Source organism: Heliconius melpomene, chromosome 9 (genome assembly GCF_056956725.1).
Source record: "Heliconius melpomene rosina isolate 202511_hmr_F chromosome 9, ASM5695672v1, whole genome shotgun sequence".
NCBI classification, from domain to species: domain Eukaryota; kingdom Metazoa; phylum Arthropoda; class Insecta; order Lepidoptera; family Nymphalidae; genus Heliconius; species Heliconius melpomene.
The window spans coordinates 3,859,796-3,886,293 of NC_140397.1; the positions used below are offsets into that span (position 1 = coordinate 3,859,796).

The 26,498-nt window shown below is 31.8% G+C and overlaps 1 protein-coding gene across 1 annotated transcript; it reads right to left on the minus strand.

The window, feature by feature from the left end:
- Nucleotides 1-345: 345 nt before the first annotated feature.
- On the minus strand, nt 346-17,894 carry LOC146536232 (facilitated trehalose transporter Tret1-like). Its single transcript, XM_085190409.1, has 7 exons — nt 17,698-17,894; nt 14,354-14,489; nt 10,854-11,082; nt 4,641-4,797; nt 2,715-3,095; nt 2,054-2,340; nt 346-1,153 (listed from the first exon to the last, which is right to left on the minus strand). The coding sequence occupies exons 1-7, from the start codon at nt 17,749-17,751 to the stop codon at nt 829-831; spliced, it is 1,569 nt and encodes a 522-aa protein (XP_085046535.1). The 5' UTR covers nt 17,752-17,894; the 3' UTR covers nt 346-828.
- Between the last annotated feature and the right edge of the window lie 8,604 nt (nt 17,895-26,498).

The window sequence follows — 26,498 nt, forward strand, 5'->3', positions numbered from 1 at the left end:
AACTCAACGCCGCGGTTTGCCTTGTTACTATATAAATATTTTATTACCAAATTGCCTAAATACATATTAAAAATATTGAAAAGATTTTTGGAATTGGATTTAATGCACTTTCACGCAAGCAGGGTAGGCAGAGAGTACCTAGTGTAGGGGCGATGTGTCCCCCATTTTCCGTCGAATTCTGGATATCCTCGATTGGGGATCGAACCAACAACCACCATCGAACCAGTCACACACTTGACTCAAATTGATATTTGATTTAATATCTATTATTGATAATTGCAAGCTTATTATAATTTAAAATAGTAATAATAAAAGTAAAACTAAAGGTAAAATAAAAATAAAATCTTGTTTTTTAAACACATCATTTATATTTCACGTATTATTTTTAGGTTTTCTTAAAATATCACGTAATTGTGCGTCTAACAATTAACACTTATGTTTGTGCTATATACAAACACTATCGTTCATTCATCAAACAAAAAAAATCTTATTATACAACAAAATGAGGTAATCCTAAAACTTGAACCACAGAATGAGGAGAGTTGAGAGAAATTCTAGTAACTATTTATATATTAATTAAAATAAAATATTTTGCATTTTTTACTCAGAAACCAAATTCGTCTCTTTTTAAGTCAGAACAACCAGGGCATATGTCCGAAATCTCATGTAGACATTACTATTGAAATTTAGAATAAAATATCGTTAATTTTCACTTAATTAGAAATTTATACATTTAAAAATTTTAATTTAAATTAAATATTTCTTTTAACGTACAGCCAGCCATTCGATGAATTCGTAAGTACTTTATGGCACAATAACGAAACTAAACTAACTACAATTGACTAGCATTGGCTTATTGGACTCATTTTTACTATCAATTCCCTTCTTCTTCCTGAACGCATTAATAAAGAAGTCGTCAGCGAATATTTTCTTATTTCCTTTATAGAATCCTTCGATTTCTACGAGAGTTTTCTTCTCTGTTTCTGGCAAGAAGAAATAGAGATAAACGGTGCCTATGAACCCTATTATGGAATAAAACATGAAAGTTCCAGACATGTGGAAACTGGATTCCAAGTTGTAATTAGTTTTAGTGGCCAAGAAAAATATGACGTAACCAAGTGCAGCAGATAAGCCAGTTGCCAAGCCGCGGCTCCTGAAATTTAATATTAGCAATAAATTATTACTATGAATTTAGATCTATGCTAATATAATAAAGTTAACTCTCTAATGAAAAAGAGAATTATTTATCTATATCTAAGCCTCATGCCATATAGTTTTAAAATATTATTATAGATCAAAATCAAATCAGCTTCACGCTGTATCCAGCACACAGCATTGTAGGCAGATTTAGTGTGAAGACACTCCGTTCCCCACTTTCCGCCGAATTCCTGAGGCATTACGTGTTTGCATGTTTGACAACAGAGCGTGAATGAAAATATAAATGTAAATAAATATTTCATTTCCCCGAGTGGGGATCGAACCCACAACCATCGTGTTAAAGTCACACCCTTGGGCCTCTGCGTCATGACGGCCACATTTCTATTATACTAGCGGACGCGCGCAGCTTCGCTTGCGTATTTAGGGGTGAATTCTAAAGAACCATGAAACACATGTTCAATTAAATATTTTTAAGAGTCAAAATTTCAAATTTTATAATAATCGGTGGCGTTTTAAAGATGTTTCCATACAAACTTTCAACCCGTTATTTATATCACCCTAAGGGAGAGAATTCTAGAAAACGATGAAACACGTATTCAATTAAATGCTTTTAAAAATCTAAATTTCAAATTTTATAAAAATCGGTGCCGATTAACATTTTTTTCCATACAAACTTTCAACCCCTATTTCTCCGTTTTAGGGTTAAAATTTTTCAAAATCCCTTCTTAGTGGATGTCCAGATTACGAAAATAAACATCTGTCCAAATTTCACGTTTCTACGCACAGCGGTTACGGCTGTGCGCGCGTCTTACCTCAGTCAGTGAGGACAAATCCTTTTATATATATAGATTACTATATATTTTATATTATTTCTGTAAGAAAATAGCAAACTCACCTGAAAGGAAACACTTCAGAAAGCAAAATCCACGGTATGCCCATACTGCTGAAAGATACAAGCATCATAAACAGCACGATAGGTGCTATTTCTTTTGGTTCCGGAAACGTACTGACTTCATAAGAGAAGACTTGAGGAGATAGGCTGCTTTTGGCATATACTGATAGAGCAAGACTAGAACACGCCGTAGCGAAGAGAGAAGAGAGAATAAGCTTCCGTTTCCCAATCATCTTTACTATTACAGCTGCTAGGAGATTCACTATTATAAATACAACAGCTACGATTACCTGAAAAGAAACAAGGTGATTTTTAAATATAATTTGACTAAATAATTGATTTTTGAGTCTGAAAACGTAAAATTTTATATTTAGTGCTAACAGGTTGTTAATATGTCGGAAAGATTGGTGGAAGTCATTCTCATCATAATGGAGAAGAGAAAATAATATGTTGACAGAGTTGAGATAGAACCCACAACCATCGCTTTACAGTTAGACACTGTACCCATGCAGTACGATAGCTTCCATTAATAAGAGTTATTGACGAAACAAATGAAAGACTCAAATTTACGATCGACTTTGAGAGCTTTCATTCATAGGTTAGCCTCTCAAGATTGATCTCAGAGTTGAGAGTGGTTTATAAATGCTGGTCTCAAACTACTTACCACCATTGCTTTAGGATCAAACTTCATCCCCAGCGCCTTGCAAACATTCACCATATTCGGTCTCACAGGGAGAAGACCACTCATGGTATGGAAAAAGAAATATGCCATAACTAGCATGAAAGGCCTCATGGTTTCTTTTACGAAGAAGACATATTTCAATTTGTAATATATTTTTTTAATGATATTATATTGTGTATGTTCACAGTTTTGTTTTGTATCTTTACAGACGATGCATTCTTTCATATTGTCGTTGTATTGCAGAAGTTCATCGAATTCTTCTTGCACGTCCTCAGGCTGGGCCCAACCTCGTAATCTGCATAGTGAACTTAATGCCTCTTTTTGGCGACCTTTCGACAGCAGCCACACTGGTGTTTCTGGAACCTGAACATATAAATAATACTATAATTTTTCATGTATATACAAATAAAACATACAAAACATTTCTTTTGTCAGCTTCACGACGTATTCCTCATATAATAGGGTAAGCAGAGGGAGTCTAATGTAAAGACACTCCGCTTCCCATTTTCCGCAGAATTCTGGAGGCATTACGTGTTGACTGGTGGGACTCAACGCTGCGCCTGGTCTCGACGCCAGAGCAAAACGGTAAATACTTAATTTCCTTGAGTGGGAATCGAACTCACAATCACGACTGGCATCTATATATTGATATATGATAGATTTTAGTATCTTATTCCTTCACAATGCGAGTGCCAGGTCAAGCATGTTGGAAGCAAGATATAAGCTTGGAGGAGTGTCTAGGAATTGCGACTTGAGCTCATTACTTAGGATCCACTGACCTATTTTCCTTTAATCGTAAAGATCCTTTTCTTACCTGACCAGATTTAGAGTGATTGTTCTAATGCCGCTATCGAAATATTTTCAAGATATTATAATCGATGATGAAGAAGATTTGAGGAATCAAGATTTTTATAGGTTTATAGACTTTCCTGTCCTTGCTACCCATTATTTTCTGTTACTCCAATTATTTAAAGATTCCTAATATCATATTCTACTAACTTTATCCTCAATATTGGTTAATTTGAAAGTTTACTTAGATATTATTATTCCATATAGAAGAAAAAAAACCAAGTTTAATATATTATCTAACTCTAGAATTCGGCAGAAAGTGGAGAACGGAGGGCCTTAACACTAGGTTCCTTCTGCCTACCCTGCTGTGTGCGGGATACAGCGTGAAGCTGGAAAAAAAAACTAACAATATATTAATATTTAAAATATGTAATATTCTTAAATATTACCAGTATCTGGTTATAATTTTATTCAATGGATACTATAGGCCTATATATTATAATATTTTTTAAATAATATAACGAAGCATTTTGTTACGTAATTTTTATAATGAAGTATTTTTTATGCGATATTTAAGGAACTAATAAATTCTACCTAATAAAAGTGTTATACAGCTATCGTATAGGGTTTTTAAATTTTTGAAATATTTATGTTTTTAATGATCTTGAGAACATTAAATATTTAATTAGAGGAAACCATGAAATTTTGAGAATTCATTAATTATGGAATAATTTAAGTTCGTTAGCTTTTTCAAATTTTAATAAGAGATAGTCATGCAGATATACTCGTAGGATTTAAATTATAGCCTTTTAACCAATTACTTGTATATTTAAATATTAAGGAAAGGTTTATTAAGTTGTAAAGGCTGAATCTTTTAACAACAAATTAATTAAAAAGTTGCGACTTCCAAGATTTAATTAAAAAATATAAACTTGTAAGGATTTCTAGAATTAAATAATTATCAATTAAACACATATTAACTTTAATAATTTATGTAAATTCTCTGCCCACTAGGCCATACGTTCAAACTTTCTTACTGGTGAGAACGCTTGAATTGACGATTTTTCTTCCTTAATTGAATTATATGCATATGTTTTAAATAAATCAGCTATGACATACCAAAGCAACGAGCACCATTGTTGTAAGTGGTACTGACAGCGACACCAGTGCAGCCTGCCGCCACGAGACCACAGTGCCCAGGAGATACGCGATGAACATACCGGCTGAGGTGAAGGAGTTTGTCAACGTCGTCAGTGTGCCACGGAGATATGGATCACTACAAATCACGAAAATAACACGTAATTCTTATAAAATGTGGTTTTTTTTATTTTTATCTTTAAATTATTATGCAAAATAATTTGTTTATGGAAGCTACAGTATAAATTTTCATATTAATTTGTAAAGGTTATAGACTGGGATCCGACCGTTGAATCCTGCATAAACGAGTTTTCTTAATTAAACCTATATTAATGAATAATACATGATTAGTAGAACAGATTACACCTGGGTTGCCTGGAAGAATCCTGCCGCAATCACCTTTAATTACATTTTTTCGTAACTCGTTTTTGGAGAAAATTGCACCCATACGTTTTTTATATGAATCGCACATCATTTGAAAGATAATCGCATAAGGAATTGGAAAATTAAGGGTTGCCAGCTCTCAGTCTGCCGCAAGTCTAGGGTTGCCTGGTTTAAAGTTGTCACTAAATGTTAATAATTTGCACTCATGTGTTTTTTTAATGAATTATATATCAAATTAAAGCTTATTTTTTTCTGAACACTATAAAACAGGGTTGCCTGGAAAATTCCTGCCGCAAACAGGGGTTGCCAGCGTTTGAAATATTTTATTCCGGTTCCGTTTGACTATGAGAATAGACGATGAAATGCGCGGTCTGCCTTATGTTTTAAAGTAAAATATTATATAATAGAAGATCAATCTTAAAATCAATATTTATTCTAATTGTTCACCTGTTAAATGATGATTTTAATCATATTAAGTACACGCAGAAAACTATTTAAAGATGAAATCATTCTTATTTTTCAAGTAAAATAATAATCCATAATATTGAGTCTTCGCAAAATTTATTTAATAAATAATAATATTTAGTTAAATAACCCTTTTAAAACCACTAAATTATCTAATTAAGTAAATGTTTACAAATATCGATCTACTATAAGGTATTAATTACAACATGTTTCCTTAATATAATGAGAGGTGACAATTATCGCGGATATTTTTTTTATTAATTAAGAAAATGTGGAAAATTACATTTCAATAAACAATCTCTCTCTCTCTCTTCGCCCTCTGCTTGTTTGATTTGACAACGCCGTCCGTATCCGTAGAAAGAACTATGGCGCCCATCTTTTTGGTACGAATATTTACGTTTTTGCAAAGTAAATGAAAACTATTCAACTAATAAAAACTATTAAAAAATATAGATAAAAAAATGTCGCTAGCAAGAACTTCTCCGTCTATGCTGATAGTTTTTAAGGTATTTAGGTCTGAACGAATTGTTCTTATAATTATAATAAAACGTAATCACTCACTAACGTCCCTAACTTAGTATAATCAAAACTGAGGCAACTCCCACGGCCACAATTGTCTACATTTTATTAAACTATATAATATTAAATATTAAAGTATACTTACGTTTTGCATTAGAAAATAATTAAAAAATACTTCTTTATATTTTTGTTTTAAAACAATAAACTTTTTGTAACACTGTAAATGATAACCGTGCATTGTGTCACTATTTAAAAAAATGTCACTGTATTTAAAATTCATTTTTTGGCGAAACAATAAGATAATTTTACACTTTTGGAAAGATTCCTTGTTAAATTCTATCACATTTTCACATCTTCATTTTTGTCAAGTAAAAACGTCTTTACTCCAAAACTAAAGGTAAGTAACTAAGTAATATGCTCAAAAACAACTCATTTGGCCATCTGCACTTTTATTGCATTTAGAAACAATACATCTTCGAAAATAATTTTATTGCATTTGGTTTGCTTTGTATGGCGCCGCAAAATGTTTATCTATAGTAAAAAATAGCTAACTAATTGATATTTGCCGACTCTTGGTCATAAACCGTTTATAATAGCGTTTATTAGTCGGCATTACTGTCGGATTTTCTTCAAATTTATTTTGCTAACTTAGTTTTGTTTATTATAATTCTATTATATATATTTTCTTTATCTTTTTAATAATTTGCTTTCCTATGCAAATTATTAAAAATTGCGTGAGAAAAAAGAATTGCGGCAAGCATTGTCAAATCAAACAAGTAGAGGACGAAGAGAGAGAGAGAGAGAGAGAGAGAGTTCATTGAAATGTATTTTTCAATATAATTAATTAAAAAAATATCCGCAATAATGGTCACCCTTCATTATATTAAGGGAACATGATGTATATGTATGTATATTAATACCTTATAGTAGATCGATATTTGTAAACATTTATTTAATTAGATAATTTAATTGTTTCAAAATGGTAATTTAAATTAATAAATAAATATTAGTATTTAGAAAATAGATTTTGCAAAGACTCAATATTATAGATTCATTATTTTACTTGAAAAATAAGGATGATTTCTTCTGCCCTATGATCTTTAAATAGTTTTCTGTGTGTGCTTAATATGATTAAAATCATCATTTAACAGGTGAACAATTAGAATAAATATTGATTTTAAGATTGATCTTCTATTATATAATATTTTACTTTAAAACATAAGGCAGACCGCGCATTTCATCGTCTATTCTCATAGTCAAACGGAACCGGAATAAAATATTTCAAACGCTGGCAACCCCTGTTTGCGGCAGGAATTTTCCAGGCAACCCTGTTTTATAGTGTTCAGAAAAAAATAAGCTTTAATTTGATATATAATTCATTAAAAAAACACATGAGTGCAAATTATTAACATTTAGTGACAACTTTAAACCAGGCAACCCTAGACTTGCGGCAGACTGAGAGCTGGCAACCCTTAATTTTCCAATTCCTTATGCGATTATCTTTCAAATGATGTGCGATTCATATAAAAAACGTATGGGTGCAATTTTCTCCAAAAACGAGTTACGAAAAAATGTAATTAAAGGTGATTGCGGCAGGATTCTTCCAGGCAACCCAGGTGTAATCTGTTCTACTAATCATGTATTATTCATTAATATAGGTTTAATTAAGAAAACTCGTTTATGCAGGATTCAACGGCCGGATCTCAGGGTATTATACACGTGCGCTGGGGCAACTAATAAATTAGTCTCAGAATCCAGTTTTAGTTATTTTTTTACTTCTTTTATAATCCAATTCTTATAGGTATTATATATATTTTAAGATTTCAGAACAAGGAGCCAGTAATGGCGTAGGGGCATAAGCGTGTAAATGTAAATGCTACACATTATGGGTTCGATTCTCACTCGAGGAAATGAAGTATTCTCTTTTCCTCGCTCTGGTAACGAAGAAAAGCGCGGTGGAGTACCACCACTCAACACCCAATCCCTAAAGAATTCAGCGGAAACTGATTAACTTAGCACTAGGTTCCCAGGTTTTCTCTGCCTTTCCTGCTATGTGTGGGATACAGCGAGAAGCTAAATAACATAAATACAAAACTTCCCTCAACTACTGTCTTAAAGACGGTGTTTGTGACGGTGTTGTTGAATCCGAGAATCCTTTGCGGTTTTATTTTAATTCAAACGGAAAAGACTCAACATCTTAATATAATCGTTAATCGGAAACAAAATCAAGACAGAGAGATGGAAGTCACGAGATAGATGATGGATTGATGAGGTTGATGACAGTCGACGAGGTAAAAGAGGTATGCAGAGGTATTTCCGCTAGGGGGACATCGTGAAGCTAGGTTAAGTTTAAGTTAAAGTAAATTCAGAATATTAATTCACATTATTATAAAAAGGTATATAAAAAAAGATTGCATATAATTCATATCATAATTAACCAATGTAATTCAATCTTTGGCGTTTAGATTGCATTACATTTGTAGGTGTGAAAAGGTCGTATTCCGTTTCTTTTACTATCTATATTTATAATAAAATCCTACGATCGGTGTCTGTACATTCAAGATATATATAGAAGGAAAAATTTTAGAATTAATAGAATAGAACCCAATTTCTAGTCTTTGTTTGTTTGTTTGTGCGTTTGTCACACTAATCTCAGGATCAGTTTAACTAATTTAATTGCAGTTTTCACTATTTTGTATTGGCAACCTTCTCTAAGCATTTAGTGTTTATTTTATTCCAATCATAATCAAGTTTAGAAATAAAAAAAATTAAAAGAATGTTAAGAATGTTGTCTGACAAAATTGCTCTAATTGCTATCTATTGCATGAAACTTAACTTTTGTAATATAGGTATAGATGTTATATTTTTTAATTATATTATTATACAAAACGAAAGTAATAGAGATTAATAAATTAATATAAATTATATAATTCCAGCGAGCGGAGCCGCGAGTGTGTTGCTAGTGAGTATATAAAACCTAAGAAACCTAACCTCCCTAACCTACCTAGGCATTAGGCCGACTAATACTGTCACTCGATATGTATTTCCTTTATGCACTGGAATGCATCAATCCGTAAAAGGCATAATATTTTTTTAAATCTATATATATAAAATCGAAAGGTCACTCACTCATCACGAAATCTCAGAAACTACGTGCGTACGAAGTAACGTACGTGCATGTGCTAAGAATCTCAAATTTTACATAGGAGTTATTTATAGGACGTAGGTGCTCGCTAAGACGTGAATTTGCAATATTCGACTTCTAAGGGGTTGTTTTTGGGGTTCAAAGTTTGTATGAAACTTCGTTACTACAAATGCTAGGAGTCTTAAATTTTGCATGGACGTCACTTACAGGACGTAGGTACTCATGGAGACAGAAATTAATAATAACGTAGTTCACGCAGGCAAAGCCGTGGGCGGGCCCCTAGTATTTACATAAAAGTATGTGAATAATTTATTGAAGTCTTGCCGCAAGGTGTCCATAGTTAAAGCGATGGTTATGGCGTCGACCTTCATTAGGGAAAAAGATCATATTTAAATAATCCAATGCCAAAGCAGTGTCTCCAGAATTCGACGGAAAGTGGGGAGAGGAGAGTCTTAACACTAGGATCCCTCATTACTCTGCTACATGCGGGATGCAAGGTGAAGTTGACAAAATATGGAAGTAGCATAACAAGTTTTTTTTTTTATTTTTTATTTTTTTTTCGAACATGTGGAAAATGCTGTTAGCCCTATTGGCTTTAACAGCGACACTGGTTGGTCCCTGAAGAAATGCAAGCACTAAGTGGCTGCCTGTGAGGAAGTCGACGACTGTAAGGGCGCCCCCTGCGGGACTCGAACCTCGGCTTGCGGCCGTCGAGCGGACTGGGATTTCACCTATGCTAAGCAAACCAGCCGCGACATGAAGTCGCGACAAATTAGACTACTCTAAGGGAGCTAACGGTCCCTAACCGCTGGGCCCGACCGCGCCGAGACGCGATATAACAAGTTACACAACAACTAATGTTAACAAATTCTACATAGCTCGATGTTTTGGGTTCGATTTCTTATATCCTAATATGGACAATGATTTTATTTCAATTATTTTCATTTCCTTCGCTCGTATCCTTCTATCTAGTCCATCGCTGTGGACGCAATGCCTTGGAAATCGTGCAGGAGAAAAAGGGAAACAGTGACTTATCAATTAACACTTAGTTCTCTTAAAGATAATACATAAAGTATATATCAAAACTCAAGAACAGAAGAAAATATTATAAATTAGGTATATCTCTGTTTCTTTTTTTACATTTATTGCTTAAGGAAAAAAATAAAAGTAGGCAGTTTTACTCTAATATGGCTTCGGTTGCAAGGCAATGATTATTGACCTCGATACCATTGTTTCAATACACTATGCTAAATAAGCTGTATTTAAAAAATAATAAAATATGCATTATTTATAAGGAGAAATGTATACGTACTTCAATTAATTATCATTATCGATGGCCGCGTAGTTTTCTTGTTTGATAGAATATTCTTTTACATTCTCGTTACGAAAACAAATGAAAAAGATAGATTGCTAAGAATAATACATTATATAAGTAAAAGTAAGCGGTAAGAGAGGAGAGAAGTGAGAGGAGAGAGAGAAGTGTAAATCTCGGTTACCTTTGAGAACACAGTAATGATGATACTGGAGGAAAGTCACGTAAAATTCATGAGAACCTCCAAGATGACCTCATATATGAAGAGACTATTGAAAGTGGACGACGAGATACTTTAGCGGTTTTTAATCCGTTCTCTCTTGTTTACGCTAAGGAAAAACCGTCAAGCTTAAAAAATATTATTACTTACGTAACTTCCCCCACGTAGGTAACTGACGGAGCCTCCATGATTCCAGTTCCAATACCCAAGAGGGCGTTTGCAAGAAATAGCGATGGTACATCCCATGCGAAGTACATTAGGAGCCAAGCGATCAGTTGTGGTATATTTACAAGGAAAAGGGCTTTCTTCCTCCCAAAATAATCCAGCAGTGGTCCAGAGAATACGCTTCCAAGAGGTTGACAGAGGAAGGCCATGCTACCTGAAAATATTTGTTAATTTAATTAATATTAGTAATTGTATTGTGATAACATTGAGACAGCAGCCTTCTTCTTCTTCTTCCTGGCATTAATCTCGGCTATTACCGGGGTCTGCCTTCCTACTTAACCTACTCTACTTTGCACGATCTTTTGCGTCCTCGGTGGTTAGACCATTGGCTCTCATGTCCTGCATCACGAGTGTGAAAGTGAACGCGATGGTTGTGGGTTCGGTTCCTACCTGGCTTATTTAAATTATTTTCATTTTCCTGTTCTAGTAGACATTGCAATGTAAATGTAACACGCACAGCCTTGCAAATTAGCGGCAAGGAGGGAATGAAGGATCTTAACAAAGATCCTTATTCCTATCCAAAGTAATTCAGAAAAAAGGTGAAACTTTTGATGAGAAATAACAATTTTTCTAATTCTTAAAATTAAAATATTTTCTATTTTTTTTTATCAATTTTCTTTTCTTTTCTACAGGAAGAGCTCGGCGGCAATAATGGAGCTGATATTATTGTTGTAAGGAAAATAAATTTTTGTTTAGTTTGTTTTATTTTTATCATGTCTTCCATTCCATTCCACTCCGTTCCCATCAAGATTCCCATTCCCCACTTTCCGTCGAATTCTGAAGACAGCATATTGTACGCTTCGCCTCGTTACCACAACGAATAAATGATAATCGAACCTTCAACCTGTCGCGTTAAACTCTTGGCCTCATCATAAATGATTATCTTAATTGTGATAATATATTACAGCTATCAGAAGTTAGATTAAGATTATTTTTTTAGAAGATATAAGAATCATTATGGGACTTAAAAAACTTTATTATGCAAATTATAAAATGTTAATATATATTGGAATGTAAAAAGGATGTTTTTCTGCGAGGAAAAAAATTTTTGGTTCCCATATTAAAATACATATCGAATAAATATTGTTTTAGTTTCCCTTTTATTTTTAAATATCTATATCTATATATATAAAATCGAAAGGTCACTCACTCATCACGAAATCTCAGAAACTACATGTGCTAGGAATCTGAAATTTTGCATAGGAGTTATTTATAGGACGTAGGTGCTCGCTAAGAAGGGAATTTGCAATATTCGACTTTTAAGGGGTTGTTTTTGAGGTCGAAAGTTTGTATGAAACTTCGTTACTACAAATGCTGGGAGTCTCAAATTTTGCATAGACGTCACTAAAACGTAGTCATGGAGACAGAAATTAATAATAACATAGTTCACGCGGGTGAAACCGCGAGCGGGCCGCTAGTCTAATATATGTATTATTAACGTTATACAGAGATTATAATAAAATAAACACACATTTATATGTAATATTTGGAATTCCTAATGTTAGCTGTTATAGTTTACCTTGACTTAAAATAAAAAAAAATTTCGCAAGCTTCTGGCACCCAAGATGAAATGGCTACTTGTATGGATGTCAAATATATTTTCTTTAGAGTCGTATAATGTATTATAAATATTTTGAACTTATTAAAACAGAAGAGGAGAATTCCCCAATACATACTTGATAAACGCATTGAAGGTCACACAAATTTAATCGACACTTCTTAATAAATATTATTTAAAACAAATTTCAAAAGTAATAACATCTAAATTCAAAAGTTAGTAAATTTGTTACCGACAAAATGAACAAATTTAGTAGTATATAGAAGCTCTTTTAAAATTATGGCGATCGATTGAAAAATATTTTAAAATTATCTGATTTTGAAAGAGGAATATTATTAGATAAATTATTTAATAATATCTATTTAAGAAGTGTAAACAATTCGTGAATTTGAATTTATAAATGTCTTAAAAAATTATCTCACGGGAACTTATTAAGGCGACATGATTATTAGCATTAGGTATGCTAATTCTACTGTATTAGTATATTAAAATAAGCCTAAATTTATTCGGCCGGATTCAAAAATATTTTCTTAAGAATTTTATGGCAACAGAAAAAGAAATCAAATCAGCTTTACGCTGTTTAATACGCCGCACATAGCAGCGTAGGCAGAGGGAAACTAGTCTCAAAACACTCCATTCCTCACTTTCTTCCGAATTCTGGAGGCTTCGACTGTTGAGTGGCGGAACTCAACGCCGCACTTTGCCTTAAAACCAGAGCGAAGAAGTGAAAATATTTCAATTTCTCAAATGGGAATCAAATCCACAACCTATCGTGTTATAAACTACCTAACTAACTAACTCTAGATTTAGTTTGCCTAGATTTAAAATGCCGTAACCCATACTTTTGTATTTTACTTAATTTAATATAAAATAACCTTCAGAATTCGGCGTAAAATGAGGAACGGAGTAAACGAAACGAACGGAGTAACATCAGGTTCCCTCTGCCTCCCTTGCTGTATGCGAAATACACCGTTACGCTTAAAAAACAATCATAGTGATTATTTCAGTACTGAGAAACTATATATTATAGTAAAAACCCCACGGTTGTGTTGATACGAGTACCTATACGATTATTGTCGTAAATAATCGACATTTACAATTTATTTGCATAACTTATCATTGCAATATGTTTTTGTAACATAACCCATTGTTTTCATAGGATATAAAATTATTAAGAACCATCAACCTACTATAAACTTATACTATTTTACAACTGTTATCTTTAGAGAGTGGAGACAGTAAATAATATTTATTTATTTGTATTTATATATTTAATATATATACTCGTATATTACATGTAAATAATTATATAAATTTTCTATTCTATGCACTTTTATACAACATCCAAAGGTTGCCTGGGAGAGATCGCTTTAAGCGATGAGGTCGCCTCGTTGTACTTTTTTATTATTTTTAAGTTTGTATGTTGTTTGTATATGTTTAAAAGTGCAATAAAATATATTTATTATTATATATATACTGTTATATCTTTAAATAATTAAAGTTTTGATTGACATAAGGTCATTTAACTATTTCTTATATAAAAACATAACCAGTTTTTTTTTTAATATCAACCCACAGTCAGTTTAGATGAAGCTGGTTTCGGTCACGGATAGTTTATATTACATAGCTATATAAATTCAAGGTTCAATCTATAACAATTTGGGAATACGAACAACATTCTTCGAATATTCTATTTTATTCTTAGTAAAAAAGGTTGAACCATAATTTTTAACTATGGAACAGAATTCCATAGAGAAAAGGAATTCTTTAAAAGCAATTAAAATCCGAAAATACATTAAGCGATATAGAGGCTTGAGGTGCTTCATTAAACCTTCAGATATTATAAAATATGAAAAAAAAAACATACCAAACCAGGAAGCTTGTTTTTTGTTTAAAGATATTCCTTCTTTAGCATCCAGCACATCTGGGATGACCATCGTGACGAAACTTATAGACATACCAAGACCGATCAGAAGGACGTTTAGGGCCGAACATGCTATGACCTGGAAAAGAAACTTTGACAATTTTATCTGATCTTTTTTATTACCATATATTGGAGCTCGGTTAGTAAAATTGTTTAAGATTTAGTTAGTTGAAGAGAGGATTTCGTACAGTGGGGGTTCTAGCATACACTTAGGATGTCTCAAGCACTGCTCTGAGATCCTCCCTATTCGACGCGAGGTGGACGATCCATGGATTGCTTATGGATTGTAAGGATAGTAGTCCAACTATATTCTCTAGTACTAAATTTTAGCCTTATATCATCAATACAATAAATAATCCAATAAGTTGCAACTAACTACGACGGATAAGATCTAAGCTTAATAGAATTATATAATTTTAATTTAATATTGCGCAACGAGATCTTAATGAGATATATCGTAAAAGGTCGTCAAGTCTTCTAAAGGTCTTCATATTCACGGCTATTCCTAATTAACAGGTATTAATGATTATTTTTAATTTTTTCATTGAATGGTTTTCCGATAAATTGTGTATGGAATTTAAATCAATAGCAAAGGATACACCATGTACAGTACCAACAAGTCCTGGCCAATCTTGAAATTAGGTGTAGATGTTTCTCTTTTACTTCTGATTATTTTCTCTCCGAGTGGACAATGTTCAAACGTACAGTAGATCTAACTTCAGGCGGACCAAGACTTGTTGACCGTACTGTAACGAATTAAAAAAAACTCAAAACAGTCGTCAAGCTCGTCTGTTATATATGAGCATAAAAAGTCACTTTTAAAATATCCTGTACCGGTTTAGATGAAGTACTAAAAATCTAAGGACTTGTTAAAGTATTATTTGACGATATTATTTTTTGTTTGTTAATTCGTAGTCTATAGTTCGCCTAAATTAGACTTATTCATTTGTAATATAGTTTTTAGTTGACGAAAAATATATAGTTCTATCGTTGCTTAGATGTCCAAGCACCTTTGGAAACCTATGAACTACTCAAAACGTTTTTTCTTCTTCATTTCTTTCAGCAACACGAATAGCAGGGGAGACCCAGAAACCTAATGTTAATACACTCCGTTCTCCATTAAGATACTTTCGTGTAACTCGGGCAATAAAATGCCAATGGAAATTTATTTAGCGAAAATTCTTTTTAGGGTTTCGTACTTCATGTATGTTTATTTTTATTATTTTTTACTTTTATTTTCATAGGAATAATAAAAAATAATGGCATTAAGGGATTTTTCTATAATTAAGTAGTCTTTCCATTGCAGATTTCAGCAGCTATGTCCGATCTTCAAAGAACAGAATAAGATTGTAAAAGTTGATTGATGTATGTATGCTAATTTATTAAAGCCACGAGCTTTATTAATGGAAATTTTATTGAATGATTTTTTTATATTGAATCTTAATGACATGTTGGCATGTAGGAGGAAGCGACATGTTTAGAAATCTTTTTAATTACTTAGTTTTTTTATCATTATCTTTTAAATCAGGTAACGTCAATAAAAGTAATTAATACTTTTCTAGTATTTAGTTTTATTTCTACGTGAGTTCGTCGTGGCGCAGCGGCACAAGGTGTGACTGTAACGCGACGGTTGGGGGTTCGATCGCCACTCGAGGAAGTGAAATATTTATTTACATTTATATTTTCATTTCGTGTCGAGGCAAAGGGCGGCGTTTAGTTCTGCCACTCAACACGCAGTGCCTTTAGAATTCGGCAGAAAGTGGAGAACGGAGTGTCTTAACACTAGGTTCCCTCTGCCTACCCTGCTGTGTGCGGGATACAGCGTGAAGCTGATTTTTGTTTCCATCCATTTTGTGGGTGCAAACCTTTTCACTGTGTATTCTCTATATTTGCTGCTAGTCCCGTATACTTTCCTGGGGATCTGTGATTATGACACTTCACTGCTTGCCGTCTACTTAAATATATATTTTAAATCTTTGAAAAAATTTTAACCTGTTTTTATAATTTTTTTGTTAAGCCTTCTTACATTAAAATTTAATCCCTCATTCAAATACATAATGTTCAAATTCAAATATAACTCTTATAGGGTTCGTATTTCGGTCGTATCAGGTTTTTGCATATTAATATAGAATTGATATACTCGTTACATTTAGATGGTTTTATTGTATTTTTTTAATAAATTTAACGTTTTTAAGTTTGACGCTATGTCTAGAGGTGGACATCGGGAATCTCTGCAAATATTAAATATTTCTTTCTGAAAATATTAAATATTTAATTTCAAATCGAACTGACAACCCGTTGCGTTTACAGTCGCAAGGTTTTGTCCCTGTACCACGAGTGTCCTCTAACTCTATTGCTCTAATCTAGGTTTATTGTTAACAAAAATATATACCAACCATTTTTTAATAAAAATATAATTATTAACTTAGTTATCTTAATTGTACCCTTTTATTTTTATTTAAAACGACATATCGTATTCGTCGTCCTACCTACCTAACTAATTTTTGAAAGGAATTTCTGTATATAATTAAATTAGCTTGTCTCGTTCTTCTCGGTGCGTCTCTGTCTTATACGACAATCATTTGGAAACTAGTTTGACCGTAGCTCAAATTGGAAAAAAATGGGACGAATTTCTGGTTTAAAAAAATTAGCAGAATTTGAATAAAAAATATATATCCACATTGCAAAATTTCATGATATTTAAAGATAAGAAAAAATATTTGTAAATAGATATATTTATCTTCTAAAACATATGGAGGATACTCTAAATATTAGGTACATAAGTACCTTTATAAAAATAATTTATATAAGGTATGACAAAGGTGGCTCAAAAATCTTACTAGAAGTGATGTATTATCAAAATGTTTTCTATATATAAATGAAAAAAAAAAACTTTTCAATAAGGTTTAATATAACATTATTTATAAGAATTAAAAAATGCGTAGATATTTAAAATTATATAGTTGCCCAAATTAGAAAAAAAAATAAGGTAGAATCAGATTAAGTTGCTTTTTTTACATAAATTATTTTACATAATTATCTGTGCTATGATGTTAGCGTTATTTATGTTAAACATCAAAAATATTTAGTATTCGTAATATTTATATTATTTTTTTGTATACTTAACTAAACGATCAAACAGGTCTATGAATGTTTAATTTGCAAAAAATCTAATAAAAATGTTAATCTACCCACATTGCTTGCAGAAACCTCTAAAAAAAAACGAAAAACGTATGTAATTTACATAATTGCTCAAAATTTGAACTTGAAAATATATAAAAACTAACCTGTGACAACACAATTCTGGTTCTACTAATAGTTTTTCGAGTTTCTGTAGTCATTTTCGAAATATTTCACGTTTTTTCACTGTGTCAATATTAATTCATTTCACTTCCAGCACCTTTCACGTTATACTTGTATAATGCAACTTAAATAGTGCAGTAAATCCTCCGAGGTTTGTTTATAAAACCTTCAATTGTTAACTCAATTTGTTTTACAAGTAATCTTACAGATTATAAACTGTTTTCACATTATATTTTAGAAAAACACTAACATATAGTCTTATTTTTTAATTTTCTTTTAGAAAATTAATAATTTTATTATATTTTTTAAACTTTGGCAACACTTTCACTCATTTGTTTTTACAATTTTCAGCTAAATTACTTTTTTTGATTGATTGATAATGTCGTTCGTAGACCTTCTGTCCGGGCGGTGTCGTAAGGTAAACTGAACCGTATTTGTTTTAAGCTCTCCAGTCTCCATTCATTACAATTTCTTTAAGTGGCCAGTGTTACCGACAATTTCTTATTAATTATACTGGTTCATAGTAAAAACAATAAATATATACCTTAGTTCCTAATTACAGTAATACAACAAGAAATATACTTCTTTGCGCATATTTTATAAGTATTGTGCAATCCGTTTGTAAACGTTTTATATTATTATAATCTTCATAAACATATTGATAGGAAGTTAAGTTTTAAAGATTTTGTTTTACTTATTGAGGCTATTGGCGCACAGGTACAAGTGTGTCTGTAACATTACGGTTCTGGGTTCGATCCTTACTCGGGGGAATTCATTATTAATATCTTCATTTCTTTACTTTGGTACCAAGGAAGAAGTGCGCTGTTGAATTCCGCTACTCAACACGCCTCGAAAACTCGTCAGGAATGGAGTGTCTTAACATTAGATTTCCTCTTCCTACCCTGCTACATGCGGGTTTTTAGGATAGGATGAATTTAAAAAATTATTATTAATTTTTACTAATTTTAAAGAAAGGCAATCTTTTAATTAAAAGTGCGGCAATAGCTTGTAATTAAGAGATCGTCAAAGTAAGCAAACGAGTTCCAATTTGAAATTGATATTGAAACATAAAGTATGTAACACGGATGTATTATACGTGTGTACACAGTATGTATATTAAATTAACCATATAAAAACTTTAATATACAGGGTGGAAGTGGCAACGAACCATTTACGGAAACAGCATATAGGGTATATTTCAAACTCATAAATAAAGAAATTAATCAAGGTGCTTCAACTATGCACATAAATAAAAAAACATAAAATTTACACATTTGGGGTCCACAAAAAAATATTTAAAAAAAAAAAAACCATTTTAACCAGTACTTCACTTGTCTTAATCAGCCATTAAGAAACATACTCGTTCATATAATAGACCTTTTAAGACCTAGAAGTTTTTAAATACAAATAAGCTTTTCTTATTTATTTTATAATAAAATATTAAAAGCTAATAACAAATTTAAATACTTGTAAAACCTTAAGTTTCAAAAATCCGAGGTCGCGAACGGAAGGGCCTTGTTTATTTTTTTTATAAAATACAAAATAATCGTTTCGACATTGAAATATAACTTAAATACTCGTAATTCAGTTTTAAATGATTCAAAATATTACAACATATCGACTATTAATTAAGTAGATAATTTATTTAATGACCATAAAATGATTTAGAACATTTTAATGAATATTCGTATATTGTGGTTATTTATCATTAATTATGAATTTATCATTAATTTTAATGTTTTTTTATATAGTAAAAGATAAATAAATCTATAAATAAAAATAAATATGTAAATGACAATTTTAATATAGCAATGTGAAATCAACAATTTACTCTAATTATTTTGGTAAATGTAAATTTTAATATATATTCTTTATTTATTTATTTAATATACTTTTTATATTTATTTTTTGTATCTAGCAACATTTTTTTAGAGTACATTGAAATATACACCAAATAAAATCTCTAATGACATATTTATGCGATCGAAAACTCTTTGCAAGCGATATTAAAATTTCATAACAGATCTTATTACCGTTCTTATTATTGTTTTGTAAATGTAAAAAAATGCTTATTTAATACTGACATTTTACAACCCAGCACAAAATTTTATTTTGCTGATGTTATAGTAATTTAAGCGCGATTTCAAAATTATTTAATTTGTTTCTTGTACTGCTGTTTTTGAGAATTCTACAGCAATAAATAGTCTGGTAGAATTGTCTTACATCAGAATAGATTCTATAGACTTCGCTCTAGTGTCAAGGCAAAGCACGGCGTTGAATTCCGCCACTCAACACGCAATGCCTCGAGAATTCTTATTTCATAAGAAAAAAAAAAAGAAAAATGAAATGGCAATACAGAATGAAGTAATCTTTTAGATGATATAAAACACATAAAAAGCCTTTATATTATGAATGAAATTAAAGTTTTAATAAGGAAGTTATTGTAGAGAACTGTATTACCATTAAATAAAATTATAAGCCTCAACTGAGGTCAAAACAACTTCGGGCCCTATTTTTTAAATTGTTAATGACGATGACGTACCAAACTCAACAGGTCTTTCAAGTTTTGTAACAAATCTCAACCTTTTTTTTCATATAGTAATATCGTTCATATGTTTTTATCTGGGGTAAAAGAAAGAAATAGCATTTTAATATAAAATAATAACTGTAAATAAATTTTAAAAATTGTTATATTTATTTACAGTTATTATTTGCGAGGCCCTTGTAGTGCAATGGCTCAAGTGTTTGATTGCAAACGCGGTGGTTGTGAGTTCGATTCCCACTCGGTCCTCGGGGAAATAAAATATTTAATATTTTTGTTTCTTCGGTGGTGCCTATGGTACTGCTACATAAAATATTTCGTTCAACAAAATTACGGCATAATAATATTTTATCGATTTGGCTAACACTTTAGTTTGCAATATATAGATATTGTCTTTTAAATTATAATATTATTAGAACACCAAAGAAACTCTAGTAAACGAAACTTGAAGCGGGCGAAGCCGCGATCGGAACACAGTGCCAAACGCCACGGGTGGCGGAGGACGGAGCTAAAAATAATTTTAAATATATGGACATAAAATATTACATAATTTGATACATCCCTATGTAATGATTTATCATTTAGAATAGCAATCTATACATATAAGGCAATTTTAAATTATTATAATCTACATACTAGGATGCTAGCGCAGGTGAATGGCTCTCGTCCTACTCGCTGGCAACACGCTAATAACGAAATGCCAATATCCACCCATTGACTTCAATTATATCCAATAAATATGGTTCCTTGCAATAGCGTCCAAATTTAGATACCGTTCAAATCTTATCGAGCTTATTATTCGATGTACCCTGTGATAGTTTAAAAGTGATGGTTGCGAGTTCGATTCCGGGGCTAGAAAAGTTTTACCAATCAAAAAGGAATGTTTCGATTTTGGGTGCATACTGGAGATAGGTATGCCTTGACACTAAGGCCCGTATTTATAAATCGCTCTCAACTTTGAGATTGATCTTGAGATGCCGTTTTCATTTATACATTAGATGTACCTACATCTATCAATGAAAACAGCATCTCAAGATCGATTTCAGAATTGACAGCGAATTACAGATTCGGGCCTAAGGTCTCTGTCTACTCCGTTTTGTCTGGAATTAAGATGGAATAAAAAACTTGTAATCCGACTACAAGAACGGGTCTTTTCATATAGGTATGTAAATATTTATTTTATTTACTTTTTTGTATAATATTTTGTTAACCAAGCCCAAAAATACACACACTACATTAGAATTATCTAAATTATTTATAACATATTAAACTTTTGATGAGGCTTTTACTTCTTCTGCTTCTTAAAGCACTATATATATTCCACTCTTAAGTGGAATATAAAAAGAAATCTTTTATTTCTTATATAATTTGTTTTATTTTATCCCTAAACTACAAATAAAATATATCTTTAAAGATATGTCTTATCGAATACTTTTTACCTGAATTACTCCATTAGCATTAATTTGTGGGGAAAATGCTTATATCCACGATAATTCAATTTAATGCAAAAATATTTCAAGTCATAAAATAATCAACAGAAAGCAGAAAAGTTGGTATAACTGTAAAAATTGCATTTAACGTTTATAATTATTATTTCATTTCATGATTTCTTATAATATAGCTGGTTGTTATGGTTGTTCAATAAATATTCCAGATCATGATTTTTTAATTTTTTTTAGCTTCCTGCATGTAGCAGTGTACGCAGAGGGAACCTAGTGTTAAGACACTCCGCTGTCCACTTTCCGCCGAATTCTGGAGGCAACTCAACGTCGTACATATTTATTTTAAGCTATACATAAGTTAAGGATAATTAATTATTTATACGTTAGCTTCACAGACTAACACAAAAATTATAAAAATTATAGATTTGTGTTCTGTTACTAATTTTATATTACCCTGAATATTTTTTTCGTAAAAATATTTATTGTAAATACACACTTTATTACTATTTTATTATAATATTATAAACAGTTGTACTAAAGATTATAATAATTTTTAATTTAAATAAAACTAAAGACATTATATGTTATAACATTTATTACAAACATTTTAAGCCTTGTAAGAATTCTCGTGGTTATCTTCTAGTAACCGGTTTTAGTTTAATGATAAATTGTAGATGACTGACGGCTACCTGCCAAACGCAATACATCTATGCATATATAAATTGTAATTTATACATATTATTTATTTGATAAACATTTTAATACATACATTTAAATAATTTTGCGGGCCATTCATCGCCCCTTTGGGAGTAGCTCCCGGAGCATGATGACCCAACACGCAATGCCTCCAGAATTCGACAGAAAGTGGGGAACGGTGTGTCTTAACACTAGGTTCCCTCTGCCTACCCTGCTGTGTGCGGGATACAGCGTGAAGCTGATTTATTTTAGGGTAAGTATGATTTCAAAATAAGTATGTTTTTTCAAATACATATTAATATTTGTATAGTTCAAGCGAGCAAAGCAGCACGGAGATTTTTTTCGCGAACGTTTTTTTTATTTAATTCATTTAATTTTAGTCTTCACTTTTATGGATTGCCATCTATATTATATTATTTAGATATAATACGTCCTACAATATCAAGTCATAAGTAGTTATATAATGGCAGTATAGATGGCTCTGTAGTTTGTATTACTTATAATTTTAGTAACATCGATAGATGGCGCTTTGAATCTTAAATATAGTGTTGTACATGCTAATTAATTATCGTTTTTTTTTTTTATTTTACCGGTAAATAAAAAATATAATTCAAGATAACGTTAGTAGTAAATTTGCGGAAAATGATTCAGGAATAATTTATCAGAAAAAAATATTTTAATTCTGTCTTGAGGCTTTACTATAACATATTAAATTCCATATAGTCTTCCACTCTCTCCACTCCACGACCATAATCTCCATCGCAGTCTATATCTGGATTATGGTCATTTATACTTTAAGGCGGTTTGTTGTTGATATGAACTGGAAGAATGTTTCTTGTTTAATAATATTTACGGAACGACTTGCGATCCGTTCTGAAATCTTGAAATTCACACGATAAAACCGATCTCTCTATTTTTTCGATTTCACATGTTAATTGATTTTAAACTGTGAGACCCGAGCAGATTTACAATTCAAAAAAATAATCATAAAATTTAAGTAAACTTTCCTGTTTATTAGTAATATAACTATTTAATTAGCTAATACCTAGCTGTATAATCGAAATATTAAAATCGAAATAATAGAATCTCCACATATATTTAACTAAAACGAAAGAATTATACAACATATTTGTAATAAAAAAATTGGTAACTTTGTCATAATATGATAGCTAACTACCACTAAGAGATGCTGGGTGACGTTATCATGACGTCATATTTGAATATATTATATTACTATAAAACATTATTTTGAGAAAAAACGACCTACAAATAATATCATTAAACAGTATTATACATGATTGCTCTTTTCTTGTACTTAGTATAATCATGACAAGGTCGTTCCCCTCGTTCACCAGATGCGTGTGCGCAACTCACGTGCGTACTCCACGTGTTCCGAATTGTAGGCGTGACTGAACTAAATGAAGGAATATAGGTACGTCTATTGAAATAATGATTAAAAAAACTTGATAATATTGTTAGTTTAGTCATAAAAAGAAGTATATTAAAGTTATATTATTCGTTTTCCCGAGTTTAAGTACTCTGAATAGATTATTACCATATTAAGTTAAATTGTGTGGCCCTAGGCGTTTCTAGGCATGTTTTATAGGTAGTGAGGTAGGCTTTCAGTGGTAGAAGCCTGATTATCTTAACAAATAATTTAAAAATAAAAAAAAAATAGTTAATACACTCCGATCCCCATTTTTCGCCGAATTTTTTTAGACACTAAAAGACCCCAACTTGAAAAATTAATTAATTTTTCAACTTGAAAAATTAATTAATTTTTCAAGCTGTAGTTCTGATTTTTTCATTTTTATAGAAAGAAAATTCTCAAACTCTCTCAACTAATTTAACTTTCATGCCATACCGTATGAAAGAAAAGAGACGACACTTATAATTTATTATGACGAATAGCATCGAACATTAATTATTGGTTTTATATATGTTATATATATATATGTACATAGATGCATACATACGTATATGTATTGTGGGTATTTTCAATTGAAATTCCGGCGTACGTAATCAATGTTGACTCTTATTGTTGTCACCCAGCATGAGAACATCGTTGGCAATAAACTTGTTATTTTCTATCAAGTTATATTTATAATAAAAATAAAACAATTGCTGTCAAAACCACAAAAAAACATTTTGATATAACTAGAAAATATACGTATAAAATTTTGCCTATTATTCTATTAGTACATAATATCAAGTATAGTGGAGGAAGGTCACGTAAAAAGCGTGAGGACTCCCCGGAGGGCATGTATGGAGAGGTTGATGACAGTGGACGAGGTGGCGAAAGAGGTATGCAGAGACCGTGGCGTTTGGCTCTCCGTTCTCTCTGTCTATCCCGCTAATCTAGTGCTAAGACACTTCGTTCTATTAATCGTTCTCCACTTTCCGTCAAATTCTAGAGGCATTGCGTTTTGAATGCGAGAACTCAAAGTCGCGTTACCTCGTTATCAGAGCGATGAAATGAAATCAGTAAATATTTCAATTCCTCGAGTGGGAATCGAACCCACTTTGTTAGTATATGTACATATGTGATGTTTAAATAATATTATGACCGCAGGACTTCAAATGGCGCCGCTTTCTCTCCCCCTTCCGTCCATAATAGTGGTAAGGTAAGAAAATGTTGTTTTCTATTTAAAATTAATAAATACGAGTCGGTATACCTAATTATATAACAGAAACATTCTCATTAAGAAGCATGTTCTTATTGTTGTCTGTTGACGTTGAAATTTCTGTATTAATGCTGTTGATAAAAATCGCTACTTATAAAAATTGCAGGAACCATAAAGAATTCGCGAAGTAATCCAAAAACTTGTTTGTTTCACAAAAACAATATAAGACTAGCTTTAACTACAGTCATCATCATCATCATCAGCCTGTCCTCGTCCACTGCTGGACATAGGCATCTCCAATGGCACGCCACTGAGCTCGATCTTCAGCTCTTCGCATCCAGCCGTTGCCCGCCACTTTGCTAATATCGTCACCCCATCTAGATGGAGTGGTCCATATAAATTACAAGCAATTGGCGCTGTTTTTATGAATTACATTTATAAAGTAGTCTCCAAATAAAATAATTATTCAATTTAATAAAATACCTCCATCCGTTGTGGTGCATTTATGGCAGGATGGAGATTGGAGGATTGGAGCGAGATAGTAATTGGTAGAATTTGGATATATTCAAGATGTCTATGTCTGGTTAAAAATATTAAAAAAAGGAAAAAAAGAGAAAGAAATTCATCATCCATGTTCTAAATATCTATAATTGAAATAATAGCTTCATTTATTAAGAGTTAAACATAATAAATATTAGCCGACTTCTGTAAAAGGAGGTTATCCATTGGATTATTTTTTATGTTTGTTACCTCAAAAAATTTTGACTGGGTGAGCGGATTTCGATGATTATTTTTTTGTTTAAAAGCTGGTGCTTTCTGCATGGGATTGGGAATAGAACCCACAACCCTCGCGCCACGACGTCCAAGTAAATTGTTAATAATTTAAAATATGTGCTCAATTTAAACAAAATAATGGAATTTTAATTTTAATGAAACTTGAATTTAAAAAACCTATTTATTTTTAAATAATGAACATATTCCCGGATGTCGGCAGGGCAGATATCGGCCGACGAGAGCCACGTGTATGGACACGTGATCGTAAAATCGATAGCGTAATAGCTGTAACACTATTATGCATTGGATCCACCCTCCGCAATCAAGTTAGTGAGCTTTCGCGTAGGAGTATTGTAAATTAAATTGCTTTTTAATATGGGATTTTTTATTTTGTATATCATCTTCACGCCGTATTTCGCACACGGCAGGGTAGGCAGAGGGAGTTTAGTGTTAGGACACTCCGTTCTCCACTTTTTCTTTTCAGAATTCGGCGGAACATAGGGAACGGATGTGTCTTAACACTAGGTGCCCAGGTTCCCTTTGCCTACCACTTTATGTGCGGTATCCGGCAGCATGGCATGGCAACGTGAAACTAAAAAAATTTTTGTAATATTAACTTTTCATATATAAAATAGAATATAAATAAGAGGCCTTCGCGGCGCAGCGGCACAAGAACTGAACTAAAATATTTTCTTATCTTAAAAGAT